The sequence below is a fragment of the Gallinula chloropus genome (genome assembly GCF_964237585.1).
Source record: "Gallinula chloropus genome assembly, chromosome: 1".
Lineage (NCBI taxonomy): Eukaryota > Metazoa > Chordata > Aves > Gruiformes > Rallidae > Gallinula > Gallinula chloropus.
Window position 1 is genome coordinate 214,945,872 of NC_140085.1, and position 24,251 is coordinate 214,970,122.

Sequence of the window (24,251 nt, forward strand, 5' to 3'; positions counted from 1 at the left end):
TCATCGCATCAGTGCACCAAGAGTTGGATAATGTCCAGGGTTCTGCTATGACTGAGTTAATTTTCTTTGTAGTAGCTGGTGTAGTTCTGTGTGTGGAATTTAGGAAATGAATCATGTCGAAAACACACTGATGCCTTTTGCTGAGGTGTTTGGGGCAAGAGCTCCAGACTCTAGTACCTGGATTTCAGTGGATACTGCATATCCAGCTCTCTAGACACCTTGTCACACACAGAGAGGAAAACGTCCAGCCTTCATCCCTGAAGACCACCAGAAGACCCCACTGAGTCTCACTGAGCATGCTCCATCTGGGAGCATGCTCATGTGAATGACTCCCTGGAAATAATTTGCAAAACCCTGTCTTTTCTTAGAAATTATAATGAATATGTAGAATTGAACTGTATATATATGAGCAGTTCTGCCTTAAACAGCTCACACATTCAGAGGAGCGATCCCTGTGTGCCCAGTACTGCATTAAAGAATCCCTGCTCCATAGTCACCAAGGCCAGTGAGTTTTGATTCCAGCTCTTCAAGGCTTCACCTGCCCTCCCAAGATGGTAAACAAGAAGACAGGGATTGCATAAAGGGGGTATAGGTTCATAGACCAGGGGATGAGACAAAACATCATAGCTGCCATCACCTCTTTGAACAACATGATAAACACCACACACTGCTCACTCACTCCTGGAGGAGAAACAGACAGAGACTCCATGGGCAGGGATAAAGACAGTTTACTGACAAAACCACTGTGAAGGTAGAGCAATAAGAGACGATTGCACTCACACCCAGTGTTAATACAGAGTACACCTACCAAGCCAACAATTACAGAGTGCTGCACTGCTCTGGGGACATCCAGCACTACATATCCCCAACCAGCCCCTTTTATGGGCAAGTGCTGTCAGCTGGGGTGGAAAACAGCCCAGGCAAAGGCAGCTCCCCTGGGCTAACCCAGCTCACCTGGGCTGGCTGCCTGCGGAGGTTGACTCTGTCCTGGTCATGACCAAGACACTTTGAGTGTGAAAACAGCTTTTAGCAGAATTTGGATTATTCTCCTTTCTCAAAAACTTCCTCTACTGTGTTGCCCCATACAATGATGTCATCAATATACTGCAGGTACCCTGGGGCTTCCCCCTGTTCTAATGCATTCTGGATCAGTCCAGGGCAGGTGGTGGGGCTGTGTTTCCATGCCTGGGGCAGTCGATTCCCCATGTATTGATGCCTCTCCAAGTGAAAGCAAACTGTGGCCTGCACTCTGCTGCCAAAGGAATCGAGAAGAAAGCATTTGCAGTGTGGGATGTGGCGTACCACTTGGCTGCTTTGGACTCCAGTTCATACTGGAGTTCTAATTATCAGCTGGGACATCACCCCCTGACAGGCTGGCACCAAGAGCTTCAGTGAGGAAATGGTACGCTCAGAGAGAACATTGCTGTCATATCTTTACAGTTCCAGAGGGTGCAGCCAAAGCCCTGGCAGCTCAGGAAAGAGCTGCTTTAGAAACCAAAACCAGCACAACTTCCCCTGGGGTGCAAGTCGCCCCCATCCCCTCTTCAGAGCAGTTACTGAATGTTTGGATTAAGGATACTTCTGCTAAAAGAGAGGCCAAACCATGGAAATATCAAGCTGTTGCCTTGCAAATAAACACCAAAGAAACCATCATTCCTGAAGGGGAGGGTAGTGCTCAAGTAGGAGAATTGGTAGCAGTATGGAGTGTGTCTCAGCACCAGGCACAATCTCCTTCTCCTGTCAGGACGGGGTAACGGGAAGAGGAATTGGATGGGTTTTCCACACACCCCATTATCCCCAAGCCAGTTAAATAGTGGTAAGGACAAATGGACTTCTCAAGTGTTTTCTAAAACCCCTGAAGGCTCCAATTCTGATCCCAAATCTCCACGGCCCTGACCATCCCCAGAACCCCTCTCATTTTCTTGCCCAACCAGTGTTGCTGAAATTATCCACCATGGAGACCGTGCTACTGGTACCTGAAATTCCCATGACTAAATACCCTTGGAAAGTGAAGGATGCCCATGGGGAGGAACACAGAATCAGTATGAGGTGGATCGTTCCATCCTTTTAATAACCACCTACTTTCAGTTCCTTAAATCAATCGAGTTTGCTTTTTTCCTCTTTTATTTTTTTTTCAGATAAAACTTTGATTTCTGCTTGAAGAGAATATATGAAGTTAATAATTGCCTGCATACTTTTATAGTAATTGTCTTGTTGGTGCCTCTAATGTTAAGGGATCACTGCTTTGCCCCCCTCACTCCTATTTCTTCTTCTTCTCACACTGACAACAAATTTGTTTCTCTTTGGTTTTCAGGGGAAGAAAGAAATCAAAGCAAGGAGACCTGACTTACTGTCAGCTATATGTTTCTCTCCCCTCATCTATGGGGGTAGAGAGAAGCCAACTCCCCTCTCTGAGGACATGTTTAGAGAAACAGTTTGGCCACCACTGATGCCCCTTCTGCTGGCATCTGCTGTGCTCTCCAAGCACAGAGGCACAGTGCAGGTTTGGGGCCTCTTCCCAGCAGGTTTCCACACCCAGCGCTTCCTGGGAGCGACCCTGGCTGAGCACAGGGGACTGCCCCACCAGCCCTGCAGCTGCAAGGCTACAAGCACATCTGTATCACGGTGTGGCTGTCTCAGTTTCTCTCCTCCTGTTGTATCCAATACACATGCAGATGCTTTTTCCCCCATGATAAGTTTCTCTACCCACTGTAGGCAATGCTTTCCTCCCTGGTGTGGCAGTGATCTGCCCAGGACTGTCCTCAGCACACCTTGCAAGTGCAGCAAGAGGCTCTCTTGATGATGTGTGTACCTTGCCACCTCTGCCAGGAGAGCAAAAGCCCTTGACTACTTGGCAACCACTAAAACCATCAGTGTGTTTTTGACATGATTCATTTCCTAAATCCCACACAAAGAACTACACCAGCTACTACAAAGAACATTAACTCAGTCATAGCAGAACCCTGGACATTATCCAACTCTTGGTGCACTGATGTGATGACTGACCTGATGTCTGATTGCACTCAGACTGTCCCCGACCCACAGCGGACCGGCCCCTCCCAACCAGCCCCTCTTATGGGGGTGTGATGTCACATGGTGTGGAAAACAGCCTGGACCAGCTCAGCTCACCTGTGCTGGCTGCTTGGGGAAGTGAACTCTGTCCTGGCCAGAACCAGGACAATATCCACCCTCTGTGTCCATCATAGAAAGCCACCAGGTTTGTGAGGCACAATGTGCCCTTAGTGAAGCCATGTTGGCTGTCACCAATCGCCTCCTTGTTCTCCATGTGCCTGTCTGCAGGAGGATCTGCTTTTTGCTAATTCCCTCTTTGCTGGGATGCATCCCCCTGAGCTTGGAGGAGGTGACCTTTGGATAGTAGCCAGCTGGCTTGGGCCCCTCTTCCCTGTGGGGCTCTGTCCCATTGCACTCTAAACAGCAGCTCCCTGAAGAGGCCAAACTCTGCTCTTCTGAAGTCCAGGGTAGCAAGCTTGCTGTGCACCCTCCTTGTTGTCCTGAGGACCCAGATCTCCACAATATTGTGATCACCGCATCCAAGGCTGACCTTGATCTTCATGTCCCCCACCAGCCCCTCGCTGTCAGTGAGAACAAGGTCCAGCATGGTACATCTCCTCATTGGCTCCTCTGTCACCTGCAGGAAGAAGTGATCATCAACACGTTCCAGGAATCTCCTGGATGCTTGTGCTCAGCTGTGCTGTCCATCCAGCAGATATTGGGGTGATTGAAGTTTCCCACATAGACCAAGGCTTGAACATCCATTTGCTCAATGTTAAACGTTATCTAAACATCTTGTTTCTCAAGTTTCCACACAGTGGGCTTGGTTAGCACATAGATAAAAGGTTTGGTTTCACAGTAATACACGTGTCAGTTTGCAGAGCAATGTGCTGGGAGAGAAGGGGGGCTTCAGAGCTGGTTCCTGCAAGCAGCAGCCAGAAGCTCTCTGCAGGCCCCAGAGAGTAAACAGCGACCAGCTCAAGGCCAGAGTTGCTGCTGACCAAGGCCGAGCCAATCGGCGATGGTCACAGCGCCTCTGGGAATCACATGTAGGAGAAAAATGCCCCACAGGCAGCTGCATTTTGCCACCAGAGAAGGAAGTGAGAGGATGTAAGGAGCTGTGCAGACACCAAGGGCAGGGAAGAAGGAGGGAGGGGGAAGAATGAGGCCCTCCAATGCTGGAGAGAGATTCCCCTGCAGCCCCTGGAGAAGCCCATGGTGGAGCAGGTGTCCCCTCGCAGCCCCTGGATAATGATGGGCAGGAGAGATCCCATCTATAGCCTGTGGAGAGACCGACCCATGCCACAGCAGGTTTGCCAGGGACTTGGGACTCTGTGGGGGACCAGGCTGGAGCAGTCTGTGCCTGAAGGTCAGCACCCCATGGAAGGGAGCCCTGCTGAGGCCTGTGGTGAGGAGATGACTCCCCGATAGAAAGGCCTCAGGCTGGAGAAGTTCATGCAGGACTGTCTGTCGGGGGTGGGACCCAACTGTACAGCAGGGGAAGGGGGTGTGTGTGCAATGCCTTCCCCCCAGCTAAGAAGGAAGACAACTTCAGAGGAACGGGCTGAAAGCCCCCACTCCCCACTGTGCCACAATGGGCAGGGGGGGCAGGGGGGGGGACGGACGGTGGGGGGAGGGAAGAAGGGAGCAATATTATGACTAAAGTAAAGTCTGCTAAGAGAGGACGGGTGGGGGGAAGGAGAGGTGTTAAAGATCTGGAGGAGGAAAGTAGCTTGTAAGAGTGTGTTTTGCCCATGACAGCAACTGGAGGGTGATCCCTCTGTTCTTATCCAGAATCCTGATCCTCTCAACATATATTTTCTCTCCTTTTCAGCTGAAAAGGGGAGTGATAAAGTTGCTTTGGGCATTTGGCCTCTAGCCAGGGCCAAACCACCTCAACAAGAGAAACCCAAGGTTGTATAGCTTAATTACAAAATCCAAGATTCACCAGCTCCCTTTCAAATTCTCCTTTTTCAATATTCTGGTAAATTCTTTCACAACATTTCATATCGTTAATGTTTGGTTACTGTGGGCAATCCTAAACTCTCTCAGCTGGAGTTTTTGATTTGCACCAAAAGATCAAGTTTACTGTTGTCAGGCTCTAATTATTAACACCACCACAAGCAAAGGATGAATTAGGACATTCAATACTTTAGTGGCTGATGGAGAGTAACCCATTAAAACATCCGACCAATGATGAGCTTTTTCTGACTCAATTTGTCTTGAGATTTCCGTTAATTTGCTTTGATATATGATAATTAAAAAAAAAAAAAAATATGTCAGGTCTTATTATGCCTTGTACATAGTCTTTGAACTCTTTCATTTGAGCTAGAATTTGTTTGACTTGTTCAAAGAGATTCTGACTTTACTTGCATTGAGGGATTCATAATGCCAGAATAAGGGAAGCTGTTCTTCTGTAGCAGCATAAAAATTACAGGTACTCATGCTTTGTGAAGGACTGTGTCCCTCAACAGATGTTTAAGGGACTAGGTAGAGACCATGTTGGTGGTTGTTTGTACAAGTGGGTGTCTGTCTCAGCACTGCTGGACCATCACATCATCTACCACTGCTGTAGCAATGGAGTATCAGGAAAACCACAAGAGTACCATTTCCTGCCCTCCTATGTACCTATCTGTGTAGCAAAGTCTGAGAACTTTAACCCAAGCCCCGTGCATGCGCCCAGACCCAGGGTGGGAAACCAGAGAGGGGTCTGCAGACCTCTGAAGACCACCAAGGATGTCACGAGATCTCCTAGTGATGGCATTGGGTATGTGCAGCACCATTAAAGGGTGGGTGGGGTTAAGCTCAGCAGTTCTTAGAATATGCTGATTGTTTCTCAGAAAGGGCAATAAACCACAATAAAAGAGCCCTGACAACCAGCACCAAACAGAATTCCCCCCCTGACGTGAAGTCGAGTCGCACTGACGGGACCCCGCAGCTCCACGGTGGTAGCTATTGCACCTTTACTTTCCTTTCCCCATCTTTCTCTCTCTTTCTTGCATCTCTGAGAATGTTGATGTAGCTGTTAAACTACTTCTTCTCCTTATGGCACCTGAGCTCGTTTGTGTCTTAATCTCACTCTGGGAAGAACAACGAATCTTCCCCAGACGGGACCTTTCCGGGTCGGGACACCCCTGTGTCCACCAGCACCGCAACAGGGACGTTCCCCCAACCCAGAGCTGCTCCTGCCAGATCAGGCAGGGACCAGGCTGTCCCCAGCCCTGCTGCCTGTATCCTGCCCTGCCTCCTGCCCTCTGAGCCCCTGCAAAGCACAGGGGCTGCAGGCAGGGACTGACCTGGCACAGATGCCCCTGGCCAGTGCCATCCATGGCTCCGTGTCACCTGTGCCACAACCTGCCCCGTCCTCAGTGTCATGACAGGGGGTTGGTGCAAGCCCTGGGCTCCAGGTCAGCATCAGGTCCTGCAGGAAAATGCACCCAGGTCAAAATAAATGCAGTTTATCCCATGGGGGTTTTACTCACCATCCCCTGCACCCAGGCTGCAGGGCAGGAGGGGTCAGTGGACAAGCTGAGTGCTGGGGACTTGGGATGGTAAAACTAACCAGGGAGTGGGGACTAGAGCTGAGCCTGAGCAATCCTTTCTGGGACTGCTGTAAAAAGGGTGGCTGGTTCTCATCTTTCCTACCAGTACCGAGCAGGCACCGAGGGGCTGGGTGCCACAGGATCTGGGGAGCAGCACATCGACACCACCACAGGACACAGGTATGGCTTCTCGCTGGCATCCCCATAGGGTTTGCTTCTGGCAGGAGACACCACAGACCCTCGGGCTGCCAGGGCCGTGGGGCCAGGCACAGGGGACACCCACCTCTGGGCATGGTCTGAGGCAAGACCTCCTGGTGAGGAATAACCCACTGTATCAGGACAGGCTGGGAGATGACCTGCTGGAGAAGAGCTCTTTGGAGAACGACCTGGGGGTCCTGGTTGATGACAGGGTGGCCATAAGCCAGCAGTGTGCCCTGGGGGCTGAGAGAGACAATGGGATTCTGGGGGCATCAGGAGGAGTGTGTCCAGCAGGTCAAAGGAGGTGATCCTCCCCCTCTACTCTGCCTTGGTCAGGCCCCACCTGGAGTACTGTGTCCAGTTCTGGGCTCCCTGGTATAAAAAAGACAGGGACCTCCTGGAGAGAGTCCAGAGAAGGGCTAAAAAGATGATTAGGGGCCTGGAACATCTCCCGTATGAGGACAGGTTGAGTGAACTGGGACTGTGAAGTCTCGAGAAAAGAAGACTTAGGGGGCACCTAATTAGTGTTTATAAATATCTGAAGTATGGGATGCAGGTGGAATCAGCCAGCCCCTTTTCAGTGTCTGTGGGGACAGGACAAGGGGCAATGGCTGTAAACTGGAGCACAGGAAATTCCACACCGACATGCAGAAGAACTTTTCCCCAGTGAGGGTGAGGGGAGCCCTGGGACAGGCTGCCCAGGGAGGTGGTGGAGTCTCCATCTCTGGAGAGATTCCAGCCCTGTCTGGATACGTATCTATGTAATATGAGCTGGGGAGCTGCTTTGGCAGGGGGGTTGGACCCGATGATCTCTCGAGGTCACTTCCAACCCCTACGATTCTGTGATTCTGTGAAGTAGTGGTGTTGGGGCATTGGCCGGTGCTGGGGTCGGGGTCTTGACCAGTGCCCTGGCTGGGGATGCAACTGGGGCTGCTTCCCCCCAGCCTGCCCCACTTCACAGCCCCCTTGCAGGCCCTGCTCCCCTGAGTTGACCCCACACTTTTTTCTGCACTTCCCCATCTGCCTGCAGAGGAACCAGTTGCTTCCCTGCCCACAGCACCGCAGCAGCCGGGGGCTTCTCCCAGGGTGGCTCTGCCTGCCATGGAGCATCTGGCGCTGGGCTTGGTGTGGCTGCTCAGGATGCTGGTCTCTGTCAGCCCCATATTCCAGCCAGTCCTCATCGATGAGAAGGCACTGGACATGGCCCCCAACTCCTTTGACGACCAGTACCAGGCCTGCAGGGACGACATGGAGAAGGAGCTGAAGGAGCTCAACCGCTCTGAGTTTGACCCCAACAGCAACTACGGCAAAGCCTGGAAAAAAGCAACTGCTAAATGGCAGAAGATCAGGCCCCAGTCAGCAGATCTGACGTGGCAGGAGGCAGTCGCCCTGATGGCTTACACTGTACAGAGGCCCCCACTGTACAAGGAGTTCAACGCAGCTGTGCGTGAGGCCGGGCGTTCCCGTGAGGAATACCTGATCAACTTCCACTTCAAGGTGCTGCATTTCCTGCTGACTCAGGCTATACGTGACCTGCAGTATTCCCAGCCTCGCCGCTGCTACAAGGTCTACCGTGGGGTAAAGGACATCATCTTCACTGCCCAGCGTGGTCAAACTGTCCGCTTTGGGTACTTTGCCTCCTCTTCTTTAAACAAGATGCGTGCTGAGAAGTTCGGCAATGACACCTTCTTTACAGTGAACACCTGCTACGGTGTCCCCATCGGAAACTACTCCTTCTTCCATACGGAGGAGGAGGTCCTCATCCCACCCTTTGAGACCTTCAAGGTCACCAGAGTCACTCACAGAGGGAACAGCGCCCACATTAAGCTCCAGTCTCAAGACATCTACAGCAAGTACAACTGCGAGTATCTGAAAGGTGAAGTCCTGGGGGGTGGTCCCTCCCCGCTGCCAGGGTGTGGGGAATAGGGTGGCCACACCCCAACAAGTCTGCCAGGAAAGGGGGATGTCGCCAGGGGGGAGGGTGACAGAGGCAGCTTGCCCTTGGGCGTGCATCCTGGCACATCTTCCAGCCACTCTCCCCTGGGGTTTGCAATGGGGCCCTTAGCGGCAAACAGGGTGCAGCGTGGCACAGCGTGGTGGGGCGCAGCATGGCGCGGCACAGTGTGGAGCAGGGGTGGGGCGGCACAGGGCACTGCAGCAGCTGTTGTGCTGACGGTTGGTTTCTTTGGCAGAGAAGCGATGCAAGAACCAGACGTGTGACTTCAGTGCAGATGCGCTGAGAGACCGCCGTGCAGCTGGGGAGGGTACACCCCATCCAGGACCCCTGCCCCCCCTGCTGTCCTGACTGCACCTCTCTGCTACCCCCAGGACAGAGTGTCAGCTGCAACACTCTCAGGGCGTTCATCCTGACAGCCAAAACCCGGGCAACCGCTGTGGGAATCTGAGAGGAGATGCCAGCACTGCTGCAGCACCATGGCAATGGAAAGGGGTTGGGACAAGGATCCACCATCTTCATGGAGGTGCCAAGATGGGACAAGGCAGCAGAAGGGCTGGGGGCATGGGGACAGCCATGCTGCTTATCCCTGCCATGGTTTCCCCAGACCTGGGATGCCCCAGCACCACTGGGACATCAGCAGAGCCCAGATGAGACCTTTCCTTGTCTCCCAGAGGAATAAAGACTTGCTCCAGACCGAGGAGTCTCTGTTGCTTTCCTGCAGCTCCATGGGCTGGGAGTGGCTGGGGTGGGGGCTGAAGCCGGCATCCAGCCCACTCACGTCTCCAGCCCTCCCACACCCACAGCATCCCGCAGAGCGGTGCCCACAGAGCAGCTCTGCTCAAGGGGTGAGGGGGTGTCTCCAACTGGGTCTGTCCCTGCCTGCCCGTGGCTAGAGACTCAGACTAGAGAAGTTCGTGGAGGACTGTCTGCTATGGGTGAGACCCCACAGTGCCACAGGCGAAGAGGGTGTGTGTGGAATGCCTCCACAACACCACCAGCTAAGAAGGAAGACAACTTGGGAGGAACAGACTGAAAACCCCCATTCTTGCCCGTCCCTGAGCTGCGAGGGGGGGGAAGAAAGGAGCGAATTTACGATTAAAGTCTGCAAAGAAGGGACGGGTGGGGGGAAGTAAAAATTTGGAAGAGGAGAGCAGCTTATGAGGAATTGACTGGAGCGCCATTCCCCATTCCCTGCAGCTCCCCACACCATTTTGGGGGGGGGAAGAAGGGAGTAAAATCGTGTATGAAATAAAATGAAGGCTTCTGAGAAGGGAGGGGTTGGGAGAAGGTGCTTTAAGACCTGGCCACACTTCTCATTTCCTGACTCTGGTTCACTGGGGGTGTAGCTGTAGTGTAATAAATGAGTTTTCTTGTCTTTGTTCTGCGCTGAGTCTGTTTTGCCCATGACACTAATTGCAGAGTGATCCCTCTCTTCTTATCCCAATATATATTTTAAGCTAAAAGGGGAGTGAGCAAGTGGCTCTGGTGGGTATTTGGCCTCTAGCCAGGGCCAAACCACCACAGGTAGCCCACAACCCACATGGCAAATACTTTCTTCTCCATTCCTTTGGCAGCAGAGTGCAGGCCACAGTTTGCTGTCACTTGGAGAGGCATCAATCCATGTGGAATCGACTGCCCCAAGGGTGGAGACACAGCCCCACCATATGTCCTGGACTCACTGCTTCTCCCCCCTCACCGCTGTTTTTTCTCCTCCTTCTCACCAAGAAGTGAATTTGTTTTTCTTTCGATTTCAGGGGAAGGAAGAAACCACAGCGAGGAGGCCTGACTTCTTGTCAGCTATACTTTGCTCTGTCCCCATCTATGGGGTGGAGGGAAGCCAACTCCCCCTCTTTTCAAGAGTAATAAGCTTGTCTTGCTAGCCAATTATGGCAAGGGGTTAATGAAGCTAGGCATGGCAAGAATTTATAGGGATTTTGGTCAAACAGAAATGAGACCTTCAAGGCTTGGTGACCTGATGGCCGAGGTTATATCCAGACTTGTGAATGGAAAAACGATACAGGTGCTTGGTATTGTACTGGACAAACACACGGTCAACTGGGGAGATGTAATAGCACCTTTTCTGGCCCTCTGGGAGATGACAGAATCACAGAATTGTAGGAGTTGGCAGCGACCTCAAGAGATCCCAGATGCTTTGAAAAGGGCGTCAGCCCCTGACACCCCTGTGATGTCAGCAGGGAGCAGCTGTGACTGCCTGTGACCTCACTGCTCTTCAGCACCTGCTGCTCTGCACCTCTTGTCTCGAGCTGCTGTGGGTGCACTGGCAGGGCAGGCAGGCTCCAGTAGGGCCTTTGGCTTGCTCTGTGAGCTTTGGCCAGGGGGAGAGCAGCAGCTGTGGGCACTCAGAACAGGCAGCCCCCTCTAGCACTGCTCAGTCAGTACGTGGTCCCCTCGTCCAACTGCTGCTGGAGGGACATGGTTAGAGACAGTGTCTGGAGCAGATCCCCTCTGCAGCACAGTTTGGAACCACCGATGCCCCTTCTGCTGGGAGAAGGGGGCTCATCGGGATCCTCCAAGCACAGAGGCACAGTGCAGGTTTGGGGCCTCTTCCCAGCAGGTTTCCACACCCAGCGCTTCCTGGGAGTGACTCTGGCTGAGCACAGGGGACTGCCCCACCAGCCCTGCAGCTGCAAGGCTACAAGCACATCTGCAGCACGGTGTGGCCCTCTCAGTTTCTCTCCTCCTGTTGTATCCAATACACATGCAGATACATTCCAGGGGTTGTTTCTTTTTCCACAAAAAATCATTTTCCCTGCCCACTGTAGGCAATGCTTCCTCCCCGGTGTGGCAGAAATCTGCCCAGGACTGTCCTCAGCACACCTTGCAAGTGCAGAATGAGCCCCCCCCTTCCCTCCTCTCTCTGCCCTGACAGGTGCTGCGACCCCCTTACCCAGTCTACAGGCAGCCACGGGCAGGCAGGGGCACAGATCCCAATTGGAGACACCCCCTCCCCCCTTGAGCAGAGCTGCACTGTGGGCACCGCTCTGCGGGATGCTGTGGGTGTGGGAGGGCTGGAGACGTGAGTGGGCTGGATGCCGGCTTCAGCCACCACCACAGCCACTCCCAGCCCATGGAGCTGCAGGAAAGCAACAGAGACTCCTTGGTCTGGAGCAAGTCTTTATTCCTCTGGGAGACAGGGAAAGGTCTCATCTGGGCTCTGCTGATGTCCCGGTTATGCTGGGGCATCCCAGTGCTGGGGGCACCATGGCAGAGATAAGCAGCATGGCTGTCCCCATGCCCCCAGCCCTCCTGCTGCCTTGTCCCATCCTGGCACCTCCATGAAGCTGGTGGATCATTGTCCCAACCCCTTTCCGTTGCCATGGTGCCGCAGCAGTGTTGGCATCTTCTCTCAGACTCACACAGCAGTTGCCAGGGCTGTTGCTGCCAGGATGAACCCCCAGAGAGGGGCCTTGGTAACACTCTGACCTGGGGATGCCAGAGAGGGACAGTCAGGGGCAGCTGGGTGGGCAGGGGTCCTGGATGGGTTCTGCCCTCCCCAGCTGCAGTGCCCTGTGCCGCCCCAACCCTGCTCCACACTGTGCCGCGCCATGCTGCGCCCCACCACGCTGTGCCACGCTGCACCCTGTTTGCCGCTAAGGGCCCCATTGCAAACCCCAGGGGAGAGCGGCTGGAAGACGTGCCAGGATGCACGCCCAAGGGCAAGCTGCCTCTGTCAGCCTCCCCCCTGGCGACATCCCCCTTTCCTGGCAGACTAGTTGGGATGGGGCCACCCCGTCCCCCACACCCCGTCAGTGGGGAGGGACCATCCCCCAGGACTTTACCTGTCACAAACTCGCAGCTGTAGTTGCTGTGCACACCCTGGGACTTGAGGTCAATGCGGGCACTGTTCCCTTTGTGGGTGACACTGGTGACCTTGAAGATCTCAAAGGGCGGGATGAGGACCTCCTGGTGATCACGTGATTTGGCGTAGTCACTGATGAGGGCACCGTAGCAGGTATATATGGAGAAGATGGTGATCTTGCCATAAATCTCAGCACATTCCCTTTTCTGGGAGGAGGAGGCGAAGTACCCAAAGCGGACAATTTCCCCATCCTTGGCAGTGAAGTTCTCGTCGACCGCCCGGTAGACGTTGCGGCACTGGTCAACCCGCAGTTTACGTAGGGCCTTGGTCAGCAGGAAATGCAGTGCCTTGAAGGGGAAGTTTTGCAGGTATTCCTCACGGGAAGACCCGGCCTTACTCACAGCCTTGTTGAAGTCCTTGTTCAGGGGGGGGTCATTTAAGGTGTAAGCCATCAGGGCGATCTCCTCCGGCTGCAGCTGTGACGGCTGGAACCCGCGGCACTGGAGTTTATTAATCGCTTTATTCCAGGCTTTGGCATAGTTGCTGTTGGATACAAACTCAGTGTGGTTGAGCTTCTGCAGCTTCTTCTCCATCTCGTCGCTGCAGACCAGGTACTGGTCATCAAAGGAGTTGGGGGCCATGTCCAGAGCCTTCTGCTCCTTGAGCACTGGCTGGAACATGGTGCTGACAGAGACCAGCATCCCGAGCAGCCACACCAAGCCCAGCACCAGATGCTCCATGGCAGGCAGAGCCACCCTGGGAAAAGCCAATGGCTCCTGTGGAGCTGGGAGCAGGGAAGCAACTGGTTCCTCTGCAGGCAGATGGGGAAGTGGAGTTAAAAAGAGCGGGGCCAAATCGGGGGACAGAGCCTGTGAGGGGGGTATGAAGTGGAGCAGGCTGGGGGGAAGCAGACCCAGTTGCATCCCCAGCCAGGGCACCAGTCAAGACCCCAAACCCAGCACTGACCAATGCCCCAACACCACTACTTGCCTCAGACCATGCCCAGAGGTGGGTGTCCCCAGTGCCTGGCCCCATGGCCCTGGCAGCCCGAGGGTCTGTGGTGTCTCCTGCCAGAAGCAAACCCCTGGGGGGACACCAGCGAGAAGCCATAGCTGTGTCCTGTGGTGGTGTCGATGTGCTGCTCCCCAGATCCTGTGGCACCCAGCCCCTCGGTGCCTGCCCGTCACTGGTAGGAAAGATGAGAACCAGCCACCCTTTTTAGAGCAGTCCCAGGCAGGATTGCTCAGGCTCAGAGCTATTCCCCACCCCCTGGTTAGTTTTACCATTCCAAGTCCCCAGCACTCAGCTTGCCCACTGACCCCTCCTGCCCTGCAGCCTGGCTGCAGGGATCAGTCAGGAAAGCCTCATGGGATAAACTGCCTTTGTTCTGACCTGGGTGCAGGTGCTGTCCCACTGAGGGCTCTGCATTTTCCTGCAGGACCTGATGCTGACCTGGAGCCCAGGGCTTGCACCAACCCCCTGTCACACCACTGAGGACGGGGCAGGTTGTGGCACAGGTGGCACAGAGACATGGATGGCTCTGGCCAGGGGCATCTGTGCCGGGTCAGTCCCTGCCTGCAGCCCTTGGGCTGTGCAGGGGCTCAGAGGGCAGGAGGCAGGGCAGGATACAGGCAGCAGGGCTGGGGACAGCCTGGTCCCTGTCTGATCTGGCAGGAGCAGCTCTGGGTTGGGGGAACGTCCCTGTTGCGGTGCTGGTGGACACAGGGGTGTCCCGACCTGGAAGGGTCCTGTCTGGGGGAGATTCGTTGTTCTTCCCAGAGTGAGATTAAGACACAAACGAGCTCAGATGCCATAAGGAGAAGAAGTAGTTTAACAGTGACATCAACATTCTCAGAGATGCAAGAAAGAGAGAGAAAGATGGGGAAAGGAAAGTAAAGGTGCAATAGCTACCACCGTGGAGCTGCGGGGTCCCGTCAGTGCGACTCGACTTCACGTCAGGGGGGGAATTCTGTTTGGTGCTGGTTGTCAGGGCTCTTTTATTGAGGTGTATTGCCCGTTCTGAGGAACAATCAGCATATTCTGAGAACTCTTGAGCTTAACCCCACCCACTGCTCAGCAGTGCTGCACTTGCCCAATACCGTTACTAGGGTGTCTCCCATGTGTCCGCAGTGCTCTTCAGGGGTCTGCAGACCCCTCTCTGTTTTTCCCACTCTGGGTCTGGGCGAATGCATGGGGCTTAGGTTTAAGTTCTCAGACTTTGCTACACAGACAGGTGCATAGGAGGGCAGGAAATGGGCAGTTGTGTGGTTTTCCTGATACTCCATTGCTACGGCAGTGGTAGACGATGAGATATTCAAGCAATGCTGAGACAAACATCCGCCTGTACAACCACCGACACGATCTCGACCCAGTCCCTTAAACATCTGTTGAGGGACACAGTCCTTCACAAAGCGTGAGTTAACCATAAATGGAATGGTTTGCAGTCATCAGTCTACACAGCAAGAACCTGGCTGTTTGGAACAGACAATTAATATTTGCAAATGGACAATTCGGCCCATTTCCGAATTAGATCTTTACTGGAGTCAGTGCCAGGTATGTATGTCCTGTATCAAATGATGCAAACAGTGTAGAAGGATTCAGTCTACAAACCCATTTGTAAGATGCATAAGAAATCTTAGTTAGGAAAAGCAATACCTGTACTTTTTATGCTGCAAGAGAACAGCTGCTTGCTTTATTCTGGCATTATGAATCCCTCAATGCAAGTAAAGTCAGAATCTCTTTAAACAAGCAAAATTTTAGCTGAAATGAAACAGTTCAAAGACTATATACAAAGCATAGTAAGACTTGACATAAATCTTCAAAAACTATCATAACTCAAAGCAAATTAAAGGGAATTTCAAGTCAAATCGAGTCAGAAACAGCTCATCATTGGTGGGATGTTTTTATGGGTTATTCTCCATCAGCCACTAAAGTATTAAATGTCCTAATTCATCCTTTGCTTGTTCATAATTAGAGTCCCGACAATAGTAATCTTGATCTTTTGGTGCCCACCAAAAGATCCCCGTCCCTGGGGGTGTTCAAGGCCAGGTTGGATGGGGCCCTGGGCAGCCTTGTGTAGATCCAGGCCTGGAGGTTGGTGTCCCTGCCTGTGGCAGGGGGGTTGGAGCTCTATGATCCTTGGGGTCCCTCCCAACCCAGCCCATTCTATGATTCTATGATTCTATGAAAGCCTCTTTGTCACTCCCCTTTTTAGCTGAAAAGGAGAGAAAATATATGTTGACAGGTGTAGGACTTGAGATAAGGACAGAGAGGGATCACTTTTCAGTTAGAATCATGGGCAAAACAGACTCAACACAGAATAAAGGAAAGAAAACTAACTACACTGCAACTAAACGGCCAGTGACACCAGAGTCAGGTGATGAAAAGTGCAGCCAGGTCTTAAAGCTCCTTCCCCCCACCCCTCCCCTCTTATCAGAATTTAGTCACAATTTGCTCCCTTCTAACCCCCGCTCCCCATCGCAGCACAGGACGGGGCAGGGAATGGCCAATGGGGCTTTTCAGTCTGTTCCTCCAACGATGTCTTCCTTCTTAGCTGGGGGAGTATTCCACACAACCCCCCTTCCCCTGCTGTACAGTTGGGTCCCACCCACAGCAGACAGTCCTGCATGAACTTCTCCAGCCCGAGCCTTTTCTACTGGGGAGTCATCTCCTCACCACAGGCCTCAGCAGGGCTCCCTTCCATGGGGTGCTGACCTTCGGGCACAGACTGCTCTGGCCTGGTCCCACACAGAGTCCCAAGTCCCTGTCAAACCTGCTGGGGCATGGGTCGGTCTCTCCACAGGCTATAAATGGGATCTCACATCCCCATCATTATCCATGGGCTGCGAGGGGACACCCGCTCCACCATGGGCTTCTCCAGGGGCTGCAGGGGAATCTCTCTCCAGCTCCTGGAGGGCCTCATTCTTCCCCCTCCCTCCTTCTTCCCTGCCCTGGGTGTCTGCACAGCTCCTTACATCCTCTCACTTCCTTCTCTGGTGGCAAAATGCAGCTGCCTGCAGGGTTTTTTCTCCTACATGTGATTCCCAGAGGCGCTGTGACCATCGCCGATTGGCTCGGCCTTGGTCAGCAGCAACTCTGGCCTTGAGCTGGTCGCTGTTTACTCTCTGGGGCCTGCAGAGACCTTCTGGCTGCTGCTTGCAGGACCCAGCTCTGCAGCACCCCCTTCTCTGCCAGCACCCAGTTATGCAAAACTGCAATAGTGGTCTGATGGTCTGATAAGGGGTCTAACATTAACTGTACATCACTCCAGCCTGGATTACGTGGTGTGATAATAAACTCAAAGTGCTTGGTCATCCCTGCTGGGTCATCCCAAAAGCTCTTAGCCTTCCTTACCTGAGATCTCCCTTAAAGGCACCTGTATCATAGTTTGTTCCTTCTTATTCCTAATTCGGTTAGAAATGGGGCTCTGGGGGTGGAGGGAGGGGTAGAGGAGCTGCTTTTACTTTCTGAATCATCATCTGAGGCTGCTTTTGGGGATGGCTGATACAGATCTGGTGGGTCCTCTGGTTTATGCATCTTTCCCGATTTTGTGCACCTTTGTCCTTTTCAGTTTTCGATGCCTCTGTGTATTATTTTCTTTTTCTAAGTCTAAGGCCACAGTGGGGGTGTTAAACCACAATCTTTTTCCCATCCTGGATGGTTACAAAGGGTGACAAACTGCATAGGAGGCCTCATCCCATTTCTGTTCCCTTCTTAGAAATAGTATCACTTGTAAAATAGTATTATAATTCAAAGATGCATTACAAGGCCATTTCTCCCCATTTTCTAATTTATACAAAAGCCACCTTTGGATACACTATTTGATCAGAGTCTTTCCATCTTCCCTTCCTCCTGACCCTACAATATCTCTCCTGTGTGCCAAAATACACCCCAGAGGGCTCTTTTCCAATATTCCTCCCCCCAGTTTGTTGCCCATCTTAGTTCACGACAATACCTACAATAAAATGCCTTTTCCAGGGAGCAAGCTCTCAGCAAGGGATGTTTTTTTCTCCACCTCAACTCAATACTCTGATCTAAATAAAATTCCTGTACACCTCAACCACTTTAGTTTTCCACACAATCAACAGTGTTTACAAAACAGAGAAAGACTGTGGGGCTGTGTTTCCATGCCTGGGGCAGTTGATTCCCCATGTATTGATGCCTCTCCAAGTGACAGCAAACTGTGTCCTTCACTCTGCTGCCAAAGGAATCGAGAAGAAAGCATTTGCAGTGTGGGATGTGGCGTACCACTTGGCTGCTTTAGACTCCAGTTCATACTGGAGATCTAATTCTCAGCTGGGACACCACCCCCTGACAGGCTGGCACCAAGAGCTTCAGTGAGGAAATGGTACGCTCAGAGAGAACATTGCTGTCATATCTTTACAGTTCCAGAGGGTGCAGCCAAAGCCCTGGCAGCTCAGGAAAGAGCTGCTTTAGAAACCAAAACCAGCACAACTTCCCCTGGGGTGCAAGTCGCCCCCATCCCCTCTTCAGAACAGTTACTGAATGTTTGGGTTAAGGATACTTCTGCTAAAAGAGAGGCCAAACCATGGAAATATCAAGCTGTTGCCTTGCAAATAAAGACCAAACCAGAAATCATAGGGTAGTGCTCAAGTAGGAGAATTGGTAGCAGTATGGAGTGTGTCTCAGCACCAGGCACAATCTCCTTCTCCTGTCAGGATGGGGTACCGGGAGGAGGAATTGGATGGGTTTTCCACACACCCCATTATCCCCAAGCCAATGAAATAGTGGGAAGAACAAATGGACTTCTCAAGCATTTTCTAAACCCCAAAAATCAGGGTGGTTGGAAAGATTATGGGATGTAATTGCTCATGTGAATAAGCAATGGGGAATAAAAGGATGCCCGAAAATCACGGCATTCTGCTCAAAGGCTCCAACCCTGATCCCAAATCTCCATGGCCCTGACCATCCCCAGAACCCCTCTCATTTTCCTGGCCAACCAGTGTTGCTGAACTTACCCACCATCGGGATTGTGCCATGAATAAATGCACTGGATCATTCCATCCTTTTCATCTCCCCCTAATTTCAGTTCCTTAAAATGAACTGAGTTTGGCTTTTCTGTTTTTTTGCGCCAGATAAAATCTTTGATGTCTGCTTGAAGAGAATAGATGAAGATATTAATTGCCTGCATAGTTCACAGTAATTGTCTTGTTGGTGCCTTTAATGTTAAGGGCTCGCTGCTTCTCCCTCCTTGATGCTTTTTTGTCTCTTCACCAAGAAGGAAATGTCTTTCTCTTTTCATTATATGGGAAGGAAGAAACCAGAGTGAGGAGGCCTGACTTCTTGTCAGTGATACTTTTCTCTGCCCTCATCTATGGGGTTAGAGGGAAGCCAACTCCCCCCTCTTTTTGACAGTCATGAGTTTGTCTTGCTAGCCAAATATGGAATGGGTTAATGAAGGTAGGCATTGGAAGAACTCTGAGGGATTTTACTCAAACAGAAATGAGACGGCCAAGGCTTGGTGACCCAATGGCCAAGGTTGTATCTCTGCAGGAAGCCTTTAGACCTGATCCTGCACTCAGTGCAAGAGGATGATCACTACAAGGAGTGTATTGTCCCCTTGTCCAACTGCCACTTTAGGCACATGGGTAGAGACGGTGTCCAGAGCAGATCCCCTCTACAGCACAGTTTGGCCACCACCGATGCCCCTTCTGCTGGCAGAAGGTGGCTCGTTGGGAGCCTCCACGCTCAGAGGCACAGTGCAGGTTTGGGGCCTCTTCCCAGCAGGTTTCCACACCCAGCGCTTCCTGGGAGCGACCCTGGCTGAGCACAGGGGACTGCCCCACCAGCCCTGCAGCTGCAAGCACATATGCAGCCTGCTCCTGGCTGTGCCAGACATTTCCCTCCCCGTCCCGTGGCCCCACTGGCATCTGCCACCCTGACAGCCGGTGCCGGGTCAGCTGCAGTCACCTGTGTCCTGGGGACAGGGCTGCCTGTGTGTGCAGAGGGCAGTTCTGGGATAAGGAGGGAGGGAAAGGAGGTGGCTCTGTTGCCTGCAAAAGGTAGAATCTGTCCCTGACCTCCTGCCAGCACGAATTGGGTCCAGAGAGCCATGGGCAGCCTAGCTGCTGCCTCAGGGGTACCTGGTCCCATGGCTACACCTGGTGCCAGAGGAGAGGGAGGACTGTGGGAAGCTCTGGGGCACAGGAACACCAGGGAACAGGGCCAATTGTATCACCCTCTGCATCTGGTGTGGTTGGGGCTGTCCCCTGACATGGTGCTGCTCAGCCACCTGTGCTGCTCCATGTGGCAGCCAACTGCCCGTCTTGTCCTGGCAGGACTCTGCTCCTGGGCATTGGGGCTGGAGTGGCTGGTGCCCACCCACTCCCTGCTCTCTTGGCGCTGAAAGGGGCTGTGAACCCAACTCCCCAGTCTGCAGGCAGCCACAGGCAAGAAGGGATAGGCCCCAGTTAGAGACACACCTGCACCCCTTGAGCAGAGCTGCACTGTGGGCACCGCTCTGCGGGATGCTGTGGGTGTGTGAGGGCTGGAGACGTGAGTGGGCTGGATGCCGGCTTCAGCCCCCACCAAAGACACTCCCAGCCCACAGAGCTGCAGGAAAGCAACAGAGACTCCTTGATCTGGAGCAAGTCTTTATTCCTCTGGGAGACAAGGAAAGGTCTCATCTGGGCTCTGCTGATGTCCCGGTGGTGCTGGGGCATCCCAGGGCTTGTGTCACCATGGCAGGGACAAGCAGCATGACTGTCCCCATGTCCCCAGCACTCCTGCTGCCTTGTCCCATCCTGGCACCTCCATGAAGCTGGTGGATTCTTGTCCCAACCCCTTTCCATTGCCATGGTGCCGCAGCAGTGCTGGTATCTTCTCTCAGATTCCCACAGTGGTTGCCAGGGCTGTGGCTGGCAGGATGAACTGCCAGAGGGGAGCCAGGGTGACACTGTGTCCTGGGGATGCCAGAGAGGGGCAGTCAGGGGCAGGTGGGGGGCCAGGGGGCCTGGATGGGATCTGCCCTCCCCAGCTGCAGTGCCCTGTGCCGCCCCAACCCTGCTCCACACTGTGCCGCGCCATGCTGCGCCCCACCACGCTGTGCCACGCTGCACCCTGTTTGCCGCTAAGGGCCCCATTGCAAACCCCAGGGGAGAGCGGCTGGAAGACGTGCCAGGATGCACGCCCAAGGGCAAGCTGCCTCTGTCACCCTCCCCCCTGGTGACATCCCCCTTTCCTGGCAGACTTGTTGGGATGGGGCCACCCCATCCCCCACACCCCACCAGCGGGGAGGGACAATCCCCCAGGACTTTACCTGTCACAAACCCGCAGTTGTAGGTGCTATTTACACCCTGGGACTGGAGCTCGATGATGCGACTCTTCCTTTCATCAGAGACACTGATGACCTTGAAGGTTTCAAAGGGTGGGATGAGGACCTCCTCATGATCAAGCGATTTGGCGTAGCTCCTGAGGAGGACACCATAGCAGGTCTTCACCGAAAAGATGGTGACCTTGCCGTAATCCTCAGCACACTCCCTTTTTAGGTAGGAGGAGGCAAAGTACCCAAAGCGGACAATATCGTCTTTCTGGGCAGTGAAGGTCTCCTCAGCCCCTCGGTAGACGTTGCGGCACTGGTAATCCCGCATTTTACGTAGGGCCTTGGTCAGCAGGAAATGCAGCACATTGAAGGGGAACTTGAGCATGTATTCCCTACGGGAATAGCTGGCCACATGCACAGCATAGTTAAAGTCCTCGTTCAGGGGGGGATCATTCAAGGAAGATGCCAACAGGGCGATCTTCTCCGGCTGCAGCTCTGACAGCTGGAACCCGCGGCACAGCAATATACTAATTGCTTTATTCCAGGCTCTGCCGTAGTTGCTGTTGGGGTCAAACTCAGTGCGGTTGATCTTCATCAGCTTCGTCTCCATCTGGTCACTGCAGTCTTTGTACTGGTCATCAAAGGAGTAGGGGGCCATGTCCATCTTCTTCATGTGGACTTGCTGGAACATGGTGCTGATAGAGACCAGCATCCTGAGCAGCCACACCAAGCCCAGCGCCAGATGCTCCATGGCAGGCAGAGCCACCCTGGGAGAAGCCCCTGGCTGCTGCGGTGCTGTGGGCAGGGAAGCAACTGGTTCCTCTGCAGGCAGATGGGGAAGTGCAGAAACAAGAGTGGGGTCAACTCAAGGGAGGAGAGCCTGCAAGGGGACTGTGAAGTGGGGCAGGCTAGGGGGAAGCAGCCCCAGTTGCATCCCCAGCCAGGGCACCAGTCAAGACCCCAACCCCAGCACCAGTCAAGGCCCCAACACCACTACTTGCCTCAGACCATGCCCAGAGGTGGGTGTCCTCTGTGCCTGGCCCCATGGCCCTGGAAGCCCGAGGGTCTGTGGTGTCTCCTGCCAGAAGCAACCCCCTGGGGGGACACCAGCGAGAAGCCATACCTGTGTCCTGTGGTGGTGTCAATGTGCTGCTCCCCAGATCCTGTGGCACCCAGCCCCTCGGTGCCTGCCCGCCACTGTTAGGAAAGATAAGAACCAGGCACCCTTTTTACAGCAGTCCCAGGCAGGATTGCTCAGGCTCAGATCTAGTCCCCACCACCTGGTTAGTTTTACCATTCCAAGTCCCCAGCACTCAGCTTGCCCACTGACCCCTCCTGCCCTGCAGCCTGGCTGCAGGGATCAGTCAGGAAAGCCCCATGGGATAAACTGCCTTTGTTCTGACCTGGGTGCAGGTGCTGTCCCACTGAGGGCTCTACGTTTTCCTGCAGGACCTGATGCTGACCTGGAGCCCAGGGCTTGCACCAACCCCCTGTCACACCACTGAGGATGGGGCAGGTTGTGGCACAGGTGGCACGGAGCCATGGATGGCTCTGGCCAGGGGCATCTGTTGTGGGTCAGCCCCTGCCTGCAGCCCCTGGGCTGTGCAGGGGCTCAAAGGGCAGGAGGCAGGGCAGGATACAGGCAGCAGGGCTGGGGACAGCCTGGTCCCTGCCTGATCTGGCAGGAGCAGCTCTGGGTTGGGGGAACGTCCCTGTTGCGGTGCTGGTGGACACAGGGGTGTCCCGACCCGGAAAGGTCCCGTCTGGGGCAGATTCATTGTTCTTCCCAGAGTGAGATTAAGACACAAACGAGCTCAGATGCCATAAGGAGAAGAAGTAGTTTAACAGCTACATCAACATTCTCAGAGATGCAAGAAAGAGAGAGAAAGATGGGGAAAGGAAAGTAAAGGTGCAATAGCTACCACCGTGGAGCTGCGGGGTCCTGTCAGTGCGACTCGACTTCACGTCAGGTGGGGAATTCTGTTTGGTGCTGTTTCTCACGGCTCTTCTATTGAGGTGTATTGCCCCTTCTGAGAAACAATCAGCATATTCTAAGAACTCTTGAGCTAAACCCCACCCACCTCTCGGAGGTGCTGCACTTGCCCAATGCCATCACCAGGGGATCTCTCCAGACTCGTCTCTAACCATGTCCTTTTCAAACCATCCTGACTTGCAGAAACTCACTTCACAGCTCAGGGAGAGTTATAAAGCAGGTACATTTATTGCAGCGCTGGGTGCAAGGGGGCTGGCTGGTCCTAGAGAAAAATATGGCTGACAAGAAGTCAGGCATCCTCCCTGTGGTTTCTTTTGTCCCCTGAAAATGAAAGACAAAGAAATTCACTTCTGTCACAGTGTTGTGTAGCTGGGTGCTGGGAGAGAATGGGGGGGGGGGGGGGGGGCTGCAGAAAATCACAGAAAGACAGAATCAGAAGTTTGGAAGAGACCTTTGAAGATCATCAAGTCCAACCATTCCCATCCTAAGCTAAACCAGATCCCTGAGCACCTCATCTACCCTGTTTTTGAACACATCCAGGGAAGGTGACTTAACCCCCTCCCTGGGCAGTCTGTTCCAGGACCTGACAACTCAGGCTACTGTGAGAAGCAGCCAGAAGCTCTCTGCATGCCCCGGAGAGTAAACATCAGCCAATTCAAGGTGAAAGTTGCTGCTGACCAAGGCTGAGCCATCAGTGATGGTCACAGTGCCTGTGAGGATCACATTGGAGAAAAAAAAAAACCTGCATGGAGCTGCATTTTGCCACCAGAGAAGGGAGTGACAGGGTGTAAGGAGCTGTGCACACACCAAGGACAAGGAGGGCGTGGGAGGAGGCACCACAGGTACCAGAGAGAAAGATGCCCCTGCAGCCCGTGGAGAAACCCATGGAAAAGGCCCAGACCCCACCTGCAGCCTGTGGAGAGGCCTGAAGCTGGATGGAGCAGGTGGAGACATCGAGGAGACACTGTGACCCTACTTTGGAACAAGCCCCTGCCAGCACTTGCAGCCATGGAGAGAAACAGAGACACAGAGATGAGTGGGAGAGACATTTGCACCAGAACAGGTTTGCTGGGGGGAGGCTGGTGACCCCACAGAGGACTGGGACTGAGAGACACTGTGGTTTATGACTGCACCCATAGCAGTGACCCACGCCAGGGCAGCTGGTGAATAGATAAATCCCTGGGGAAAGGATTCACGTTGGAGAAGTACATGGAGGGCTGTCTCCCATGGGTGGGACCCCACGGTGCAGCAGGGGGAGGGTGTGGAATGAATGCCCCCCCCTGCTGGCTGAGAAGGAAACCAAATAGCCATGAACTGACCAAAGCCCCTATTTTTTTTCCAGTCCCTGCCCCACCCCCCGTGCCTCGATGGTGGGGGAAGAAGGGAGTGAAATCATGACTAGAGTGAAGTCTGCTACGAAGGGAGCGGAGGTGAGGTAGAGGTGTTTA

At 53.5% G+C, this 24,251-nt stretch overlaps 2 protein-coding genes across 2 annotated transcripts; one reads left to right on the plus strand and one right to left on the minus strand.

The window, feature by feature from the left end:
• Positions 1–5,748: 5,748 nt before the first annotated feature.
• On the plus strand, positions 5,749–10,043 carry LOC311188837 (erythroblast NAD(P)(+)--arginine ADP-ribosyltransferase-like; the record flags this gene model as incomplete). The annotated part of the gene is made up of 4 exons (XM_084260377.1): positions 5,749–5,779; positions 6,633–6,734; positions 7,783–8,628; positions 8,945–10,043. The coding sequence occupies 4 exons, from the start codon at positions 5,749–5,751 to the stop codon at positions 9,055–9,057; spliced, it is 1,092 nt and encodes a 363-aa protein (XP_084116503.1). The 3' UTR covers positions 9,058–10,043.
• Positions 10,044–10,666: 623 nt separating this feature from the next.
• Positions 10,667–13,269, minus strand: LOC311188838 (erythroblast NAD(P)(+)--arginine ADP-ribosyltransferase-like; the record flags this gene model as incomplete). Its single annotated transcript, XM_084260378.1, has 2 exons — positions 10,667–10,797; positions 12,510–13,269. The coding sequence occupies 2 exons, from the start codon at positions 13,267–13,269 to the stop codon at positions 10,667–10,669; spliced, it is 891 nt and encodes a 296-aa protein (XP_084116504.1).
• Positions 13,270–24,251: the final 10,982 nt, after the last annotated feature.